We start from the raw sequence: 9,500 nt of genomic DNA, 5'->3' as shown, positions 1-9,500 counted from the left end.
AATAATTTTGCTACCCAATTGAAGAGAAAATAAAATTAATTATCTAACTTTATACATGTGAATGTGTTATCTCTGATTTATTATTATTATTTTTTTGAAAAAAAAATTGTATATTTTGCATAAAATGTTGTACATTACATTTTTATAGATGAAATTGCTCTCGATTTATCAAGTAAAACCATTACCTAACTATCATTATTGCACGTGTTATTAATCCATAACACCATGCATTATAATTGTTCATATTCATGTAGTTAAATAAAAATAAACATTCCACCCCATTCATGTCACATACATTGATAGATAGATCACTTAATAGAGTAGAAGAGCAATGTCATATCACTTGACGATGATGTTGAAGTGAAGTTAGAGTAACTTCAATAAGATAAGTTTTTTGAAGGTTTTTTCAGAGCCAACTAGGAAAGAGATAGAATAGAGAAGAAAAAAGTGGAGGAAAAAAGAAAAGAAAAAAAAATTGACAAAAAAGAAAAGGCAAAAAGAAAAATTCTTTACACGCGCTCAACTGGCGTATGCGCTCATTACAAGTACACAAGATGCTCAACTACATCCTATTTTCCCAATTAATGGGGCTCACAAAAATTTTTAACTTTTAGGAATAAAAACCCAGCCCCTTCCTATTAGTTAAAAATTCCTCTCCAATTTTTTTCCTGAAACGCCCCTCAAGAAATGGGGATGCCATTAGTGAATAAGAAGGTTCTTTTTTTTTTTTTTTTTTGAAAAACATGAATAAGAAGGTTCTAAGCTGTGTTTCTAAATAATAAGCTAACTCTATAAGATGTCATATAATAAGAATGTTGCTAAGATGTCTTTACCCGGATGGGGCTAAAGTAGGATGTCCATGAGGATGTCTACTCAACCTACCAATGAGCTCCCATCACCATAAAAATCATCTTGCAAGGATTCTTGGCAAATTTTACTCTGAACCATGATCCATGTAGCAGCGTAGATCATAAAGTAAAATGACGTCATTTGATTTTAATTTAAAAAATAAAAATTATAAACCGTTTTCCTAGTTCGTTACTGTTGCATAGTTATGTTTTTTTGTTTCATTTTTTCACACATACTAGTTTCATTATAGTAACATTGAAGTATCATTTTAATTACTTCATATCTCTGCTATCTAATTTCATTTTATACACACAATAGGTTCATTATAACAACACTAAAGCATCATTTTAATTCTACTCCATGTTCATTTGACTGTGTGTGAGAGAGAGAGAGAGAGAATTATGCTATTCAGTTTAATTTTATACATACAATAGGTTACACTAGAGTATCATTATTATCTATTATAGGTTCATTATAGCAACATTAAAGTATTATTTTAATTATCTGATCTATAGGTTCATTTGACAATATACATATCTGTAACGTGATACACTATTGATTCAATGTAATGATAGTCGTTTCTTTTAATTAAAAGAAATGACACTGTATTGGATTATTGTCCACACAATTGTGTAGACCATGATCCGCTCTATAACAATTAAACATGCTGAATGCACGCTGGCAAGCGGAGTCGCGAACTACTTTAGAAAACTAAAAATAAACTAATTTTGACTACCCTCAATCCTCTACTCTCTCTCTCTAAAAAGTATATAATACTCTCTACTCAATCTCTGTCCATAGGAGGGGGGATTCTCAGCTCCCTTCTCAGATCCTCTACTCTCTCTCTCTAAAAAGTATATAATACTCTCTACTCAATCTCTGTCTATAGGGGGGGGAGGGGGGATTCTCAGCTCCCTTCTTAGATCCTCTACTCTCTCTCTCTAAAAAGTATATAATACTCTCTACTCAATCTCTCTCTATAACATGCAAGAGCAGAATGAATAACAAATCCTTTTGAGCTAAATTTTCCTATCTACTCTCTAGTCTTCATACATTTTTGATACACTTTGAGATACACATGGTCCATAGAATTAATTAGTTCAATTACTAACCATTAGAAATGTGTTATGAACAATAGTTGCAAGCGGATCCCCATGTTCATGTAATAGGATATGAGACGATATTTGTATCTTTGACTAAACATCATGTTATTGTTGAATTGTTCCATCACCAACCGTTACAATCCAATTTAAAATACTTGAAAAACTTCGCCACGAGTAAATTTAGTTTGAGCGCAACAAACTCAACACTTGAAATGCTTGGTTTTTGAACACTCGAACTTGAAATACTCGAGAATTGATATTTGAAATGCTTGAAACAAAGTAACTAGTTAGGCTTGAAATACTTGAAACTTGATAATTTCAATTTTCTAACTTAACAAAATTATCTAAAATATTTAAAAATATTTGGTTAAGTCATTTTTTTTTATATAAAATTAAGGGAAAATTGCATATTTGGTCCCTGAGCTTTAATCAAGTTCCGACTCAGTCCCTGAGTTATGGCCGTATCCGAGTTTAGTCCCTCAGTTATGAACAAAGTGGCGCATTTGGTCCCTGGCCGTTAAAACTAACGGAAAAATTAAAAAATAGTTAAAATTTGAAGGGTAAAATAGGAAATTCACATTTTATTATCCTTATTATATCAAAATCACTTTTATAACATTATTTTTCACTTCTTAGCCTCTTATTTTCAATATTTTTCAATATTTTTCAATTCTAAAAGCATTTCAATAACTTTAGTATGACTTGTTAGGAGTCTGGCTATCGTATAACAAACTTAAGACCTAGTACAAACAAAGAAACACTTGATCATTGTTTTTAAGCATCTGAAAACAATATCCTAATAATTTTTGGTTTCCTTTACTAAGCAACAAAGGTATCAAACTAGAACTTCTGAGATACAAAATAATTTCAAATTTCTCAGGTTGCTTTTATGAGAATTTCACCAAAAGAATAACTTGAGATTTTTATTATGTAAAAAATATTTTGTATGCAATAGTTTAGTCAATTGTCGTTTTTTGAAGTTACAAAAGTTTTTAAAATTTTCATAATTGATTCTTAGGTTCCTCTTTCATTACTCTGGTTTTAAGAAAACATAATTTTGTATCTCAAAAGTTCTAGTTTGATTACCTTTGTTGCTTAGTAAAGAAAATCGAAAATTATTAGGATAGTGTTTTCAGATGCTTAAACACAATGATCAAGTGTTTCTTTGTTTGTACTAGGTTTTAAGTTTGTTATACGAGAGTCAGGCTCCTAACAAGTCATACTAAAATTATTGAAATGCTTTCAGAATTGAAAAATATTGAAAATAAGAGGCTAAGAAGTGAAAAATAATGTTATAAAAGTGATTTTGATATAATAAGGATAATAAAATGTGAATTTCCTATTTTACCCTTCAAATTTTAACTATTTTTTAATTTTTCCGTTAGTTTTAACGGCCAGGGACCAAATGCGCCACTTCGTTCATAACTGAGGGACTAAACTCGGATACGGCCATAACTCAGGGACTGAGTCGGAACTTGCTTAAAGCTCAGGGACCAAAGATGCAATTTTCCCTTTAAAATATGACCAAATTCCACTTTTAATCATCGACTTGTAGTATTGTCACATTTAGTCCTATTATTTTAATTTTGTCAAATTACATCAATGAATTTGAGCAACTTCCACATTTAGTCATCGACTATTATGGCATTGCCACATTTAGTCATATTCTGTCAAATGAAAGTCATGGATGGAATATGACAAAATTAAAAGAATATGACTAAATGTGACAATGTCATAATATTCGAGGACTAAAAGTGGAAGTTGTTCAAAGTTATGGATGTAATATGTCAAAATTAAAAGAATATGGCTAACTGTGACAATGCCACAATAGTCGAGGATTAAAAGTGAAAATTATTCAAAGTCAGAGCCAAACCTATAACATTTTGGCTATTAGAAATATGTAATTGATGAGCCCAACAACATCTTGTAATTAAGTTAATCCGCTCAATCATTCAGAGTCTAGTTATAATTTTAATAAACTGCAAATTTCAATAATCACAGTTGCAATTAATTGAATTGGTACAGTAGAAGGAACCAAACTTTCAATTTCTATATATAATTAGATATATAGAATGCATTTAGATAGAGAAAACAATATCGTATTTATAAACTGTTAATCGATGCAAATCCGTGACAGATGATGCTAAGTTTAATTACAAACCTTAATCACGAGATGCCACCAACCTACTACGTACAGTTTCATGCAAGTGGCCATGTCGGTACAATAATATAATGTGATTTAATGATAAATTTATAAACACTGTCTTTGATCCCTAACATTAACTATGTTATCCGTGTTAGTCCGTGATGTCTTGGAATTTCGATAAAATGGAAATGAATAATCTAAAAACCATGTGTTACAACTCACTTCAATCCAGTTTTCCAGATTAAGATATATGTCTCTATGGATAAATTATAGCATGGACAATGATATTTAAATTATATGTTCGTAGTTAACAGATTGTATGTTCATAAAAAAATTGAAACTAAGACATATAATCTGTTATATAATTACAAAAATATAATATACATTTAATATATTATTTGCATGTAGTTAACATATTATGTGTCTTCAATTTATTTACGGTAAAAATTTATGTATTTATGAATCCTAGCTTGTCCATGAGACGAGACGGGTTAAGATGAAAATGTAATACTTATATTGAAAAATATAATACTCCGTACTAATCAGGAATATCTATACAGTATTTGTTACTTAAAGAGAAATGGTAATACTTTTGAGAAAAAAATGTAATACTTTTACATTTTGATTCAAAATCATTACATTTTTCTTTATAACTAACAAACACAGTATATATATATATATATATATATATATATATATATATATATATATATATATATATTCATGATGATTAGTATGATATTTTTTAATTTAAGTATTAGATGCATCATGCATTTTCATTTTGACCGGACCCCTCTCACACGAGAGTTCCTCTCTATTTACAGACACAATGCAACTTATTAACTATAGGACTCTATTTGTTTTAACCAGAATCCATGCATGATGCAAGTGGACTCTAGTGCATGATATAACAATTGCTATATATAACCTAATCCCTGATCAGAAGAGCTATCAGCTATCTATCTATATATCTAAGCTACAAATTAAAGGAAAGAGAGAGAATTTGTTCCGGCTAAGATTAGAGATAATATGGAAGCTTGCAAAAAAACAGGTGCCATTTTGGCGTTGTTGTTGTTAATGGTGGCGACGGCGGCCGCCGGCGGCGGTGGGAGGTTGGCAAACGACGAAGACAACTCCATTTGCGGATTGAGCTTGGAGGAGCTGATGAGTTGCAAGGAGGCAGTAACGGCAGGCAGTCATAATAATCCGCCATCGCCGCCGTCCACTACTTGCTGCGCAGCTCTTTCCAAAGCAAAACTCCCCTGCCTATGCAACTTTAAGAACAACGACGTCCTTATCAAAACCTTCAAAATCAATCCCGCCCTCGCGGTGGCGCTCCCCGCTAAGTGTGGCCTTCCTCCGCCACCTTGTGCGGCGGCTTAGCTGAGCTTAAGTGATTCAACTCCGATCCGATCCATCTATCTATTATTTTATTATACCACTTTCGTACGTTCTAATAAGTTTTTTTTTTTTTTTTCATGTGTTTCCTATCTTTTATTCGTGTAGTGCAAATGTTTAGTTTTTATCAGCTCAGTGGTTTTTCTTAGTATGTTTTCGTTCCCTAAGTGTACTGTGCTAAGTTGTTGTATCAATGCAATATTTTATGTATGTGGATTATTGTGGAGTAACTAAGCTACTCACTGTAACAATTTTATTCCAAATAGTTCCTCTAAAAATTCCATCCGTGGGAAAATTAAATTCCTCAAAAATATATAAATCAGATAAGATCCCTTTCCACTGTGAATTTATCGAACAAAGAAGACGAGGCTATAGGATCGAATTCGCTCTGTAAGATCAGATCGTGTGCATTCATGTAATATATATATATAAAATAGTCACCTTCAGTAATCTTTTTTTTTTTTATCAGAGGCAATTCCAAAATGCGTCTGATGTTGATATTTAAAAAAAAAGAAAAAAGACCAATACTACTTTGGGATATGCGTTTCTGACGCTATGCGTTTCTCTTTCATTAATAATCATCCGCTGATTTGTTTTTGCTCCAAGGTTGTATAGAGGTAGCCAGGTAGGAATATTTTAAATTAATGTTTCAAAACGACGTAGTTAAGTATATTGCGAAAATCCCCAATTCGCAAAGCAAAATCTCATAACCTATTCGCCAGGAGGACAGAGGCACAGAGCTACCGCACGACGAAGAGCTTTTGCCGCCCGCCGAAGACCGCAACCTGTCATTCCACACTTCCACAAAAGCCCGACAGGTCAGAACTCACAGCCTCCAATTTCATGTCAATGAAGAAGTTAGATTAATGTATTGGTTAAATTGGGAGCTTAATTTGCGTTTAGTCAATAACTGTTGTTAAGTAGAGCTTAAATTGGTTTAATAGATACATTTTAAGCGCATTAAGATAAGTTGGTTCCAGAATTCAGCAATAAAGTAGTGCTTTCTTGTATTTTCCTTCTTCTTAACACTATGATATATATTTTTCTGTTTATATGCATTTTTTAGTCATATTTAGGGTTTAATTCAGTTTTTATGCTTCTATTCTTGTATAAATCTGGGTTTCTGAAAATTTTCCAACGTTTTGTAGTCATGTCTGGGATTAGGATTTAAGTCCTTTAGACTAGGAAGGATTTTCAGGTTCACTTGTTCTATTGTTTGAAAATGGAATTAGTTTATGCTAAAAATCCCGCTTCTATGAAAAGTGGAGCATATTTAGTGTTTGCTATTGTGCCACCATTGAAAGTTGGGAGTTAATTATTATGACCATCTATTGGAGATTTTATACTTATTTATGCTTAATTGCTCGGAAATATAAACTTCTTGTTAGATTGTTAATTTGTTAGAAAATATGATGCTAGGTGTTAGAAAACAATTCGTAGTTCTTCATGACTATTGAGTGTATTTTGATTTTTGTGTTTTGTATTTGAACTATTTTTATTAATGACGATGTCCTTTGCTTAATTTCTTTATGACCGCCTGATGGAAAAAAGAATACTAAGGATTTGAAGCACAAGAAAGCAGACCATGTGCTAATATTTAATGTTAGAGCCAAAATAGTGAGATAGATAAACCCCTGAAGCAAGAGAAAAAATGAACTTTGAGAATTGTTAGCATTATAGAATTTAATGTCAGTACAAGTGAGCAACTTCTACCATACTAATTTATTATTTATTATTTATTTATTTATTTATTTTTACTACAGAAGTATCAACATATCATAGAAATGAGTCAAATATGATCTTTGATGAATTGAGAGAACTTAAAAAGCCGGATCTTTAAATGCAGACCACTTAATAAAAGAGTAAATGGTGATGAGAGAATAATTACATCTAAAATAATGTGGACAGATGTTACGAAGCTAAAACTAGAAGCTAACAGCACATGTTTTCTGTTCTTTCTTGTTCCCTTTTCATTTTTTCTCTTTATTGTAATGTCAAATCATATTACAGAAAGGATTTAGTCTTATATGCACCTATTCAATTGGTTTAAACTAGTTGCATGAAATTACTTGATTTATACCATTCATATGCATTCCTGGATTTCCTGCAATGTCGAACTAATTAAGTCCATAAATTAGTTCGATAACATTTTTGTGTGATTTGTCTAAAGTTAGATAAATGTTTCTATTTCAGACTTTAGATCTTATTACCACAATGTTTTAAGGTTGCAAACATGATTTTTACAAGTGATGCCAAGTAGTATATTACATTCGATAAATGCACACAACAATGACAATATCATGTGGTAAATCAGGTCTCAATCTGCTAGAACAAGAAACTAAGGGGGAAAAGGAGAAGAAATAATAATCTGTAATAAATGTAATATAGCTTTGGCCATTTTTAGATTTTTTTAAAAAGAAATAATTAATTAATTTTTATTTACTTGACCATGGGCAATTGCATTTTTGGAAAATTTGAACTTCTTTGATTAGACTTTCTTCGGTATGTGCTACATCCAAGCACTCTTATATATTTGGGAGTATGGAACCATAACATGCTTACTTTGACAGTTTCGTAATGCATTTACAACTTTCTGCTTAAATCTTGATATATTAATTCTGTTCACTATATAGACAATTCTAACTTTCCAAATCCTTTTGATACGTCCAAAAGAATCAGTGGTTTTACAATGATGCCGTACTCTCTTTGCAAATCTGTTATTACATGTAACATGGCCTTCTCTAAATGATGCATTTTACTATCTCCATTTGATTTCTTTCAAAGAAGTTGATTAGTGGTTTATTTTACTTTCGTTCAGGAGATTCTTTTGATGGACAATCTTGTAGACTCTCTAAACAGTGCATACCTAGAATTTGTTGCTGCAGCAGCCAATGTACTTGAAGCAAAGGAGAGCTCTGGTGCTCAAAAAATTGCGGTGACTGATGCTGCTTTAGAAAACTTTAAGCAACATTGGGAGTTGTTCAGAGTTGCTTGTGATCAAGCAGAGGAGTTTGTGGAGTCTGTAAAGCAAAGAATTGGGTCCGAGTGTTTGGTAGATGAGGCCACTGGCTCCGTTTCTGGTAAGCCCGGGCAGCCTGCTACAAGTGGGCTACAGCCCATCAGTGCAGTTCGGCTGGAGCAGATGAGTAAAGCTGTCAGGTGGTTAGTGATTGAACTGCAACATGGTTCTGGGACCGGTGGCGCATCATCACACCCCCACCCTTCCGCTCCCTTCGACGCTCGATTTTCTGAAGATGCAGCTCAATAGGTATGGGTACTGGCTAGTAATTCTGGTTAGAGCTTGCAGGCATTCTAAACTTTCAACTATTGCTCGTTTTTACCATATTACTTATTGCAGGGAATTGCTGAAAGGATGCAGTTGTAAAGCACACCATGATGCCTCAAGGTCACATTACATTGTTGAACATCCCGGGTATACTTATTGTAAGATACTAAGATAGCGTGTTTTTAAATTGTTGCATACATTGTTCGGATATATATTTCTTAGTTATAACTGCTTTGGCTCCTATGAAGGGGACTGAGAGAGGGAAATGAAAGGAGAAAGGAATTAGATAGGTATTTCTATGAGGTAGAACAAACCCCTTCCCCTTTGTGGAGAGAATATGTGGTATTTCTTCTTTGTTGCCTTGCAATCGTGTATCACATCGGCTTTCCTTCGGGTCATCCCAAAGTGCTCATAAGTTGTAAGCAAGTGATCATTATTTTTACATGTGGTTTTCTTGAATCGTTCAAAACACAGCCACATAGGGCATATGCTTGAATGCTAGTTCTCAATTAGAGATGTCAATGGGGCTGGGGTATGTCCCCGCCCTGACTTTCTCCCCATTCTCTATTTTCGTCTCCATTCGCGCCGAGAAAGGGAAAAATCTCTCTATCTCCATCCCCACAGAAATTATCTGGGGATAGAGAATTCCCTTCTCCATTTACAACTTATTAAAAAAAAAAGATTAAAACTTAAAATGCATTTAAATAAATGAGTCATC

The 9,500-nt window shown here is 32.8% G+C and overlaps 2 protein-coding genes across 2 annotated transcripts; both read left to right on the top strand.

Moving 5' to 3' along the window:
* The first annotated feature begins 5,127 nt into the window (after positions 1 to 5,127).
* Positions 5,128 to 5,481, top strand: LOC116010717 (putative lipid-transfer protein DIR1). The gene has a single exon (XM_031250232.1). The coding sequence runs from the start codon at positions 5,128 to 5,130 to the stop codon at positions 5,479 to 5,481; it is 354 nt and encodes a 117-aa protein (XP_031106092.1).
* Positions 5,482 to 6,169: 688 nt separating this feature from the next.
* On the top strand, positions 6,170 to 9,251 carry LOC116010598 (mediator of RNA polymerase II transcription subunit 32). The gene is made up of 3 exons (XM_031250079.1): positions 6,170 to 6,314; positions 8,315 to 8,764; positions 8,855 to 9,251. The coding sequence occupies exon 2, from the start codon at positions 8,327 to 8,329 to the stop codon at positions 8,762 to 8,764; it is 438 nt and encodes a 145-aa protein (XP_031105939.1). The 5' UTR covers positions 6,170 to 6,314; positions 8,315 to 8,326; the 3' UTR covers positions 8,855 to 9,251.
* Positions 9,252 to 9,500: the final 249 nt, after the last annotated feature.

The sequence above is a fragment of the Ipomoea triloba genome, chromosome 2 (assembly GCF_003576645.1).
Source record: "Ipomoea triloba cultivar NCNSP0323 chromosome 2, ASM357664v1".
NCBI lineage: Eukaryota > Viridiplantae > Streptophyta > Magnoliopsida > Solanales > Convolvulaceae > Ipomoea > Ipomoea triloba.
The sequence above is the reverse complement of the archived record's forward strand: the minus strand, read 5'-3'. Positions and strand labels throughout refer to the sequence as shown.

Coding starts and splice junctions, on each gene's coding strand:
- LOC116010717 (XM_031250232.1), top strand. CDS start 5,128: ATGGAAGCTTGCAAAAAAACAGGTGCCATTTTGGCGTTGTTGTTGTTA.
- LOC116010598 (XM_031250079.1), top strand. CDS start 8,327: ATGGACAATCTTGTAGACTCTCTAAACAGTGCATACCTAGAATTTGTT.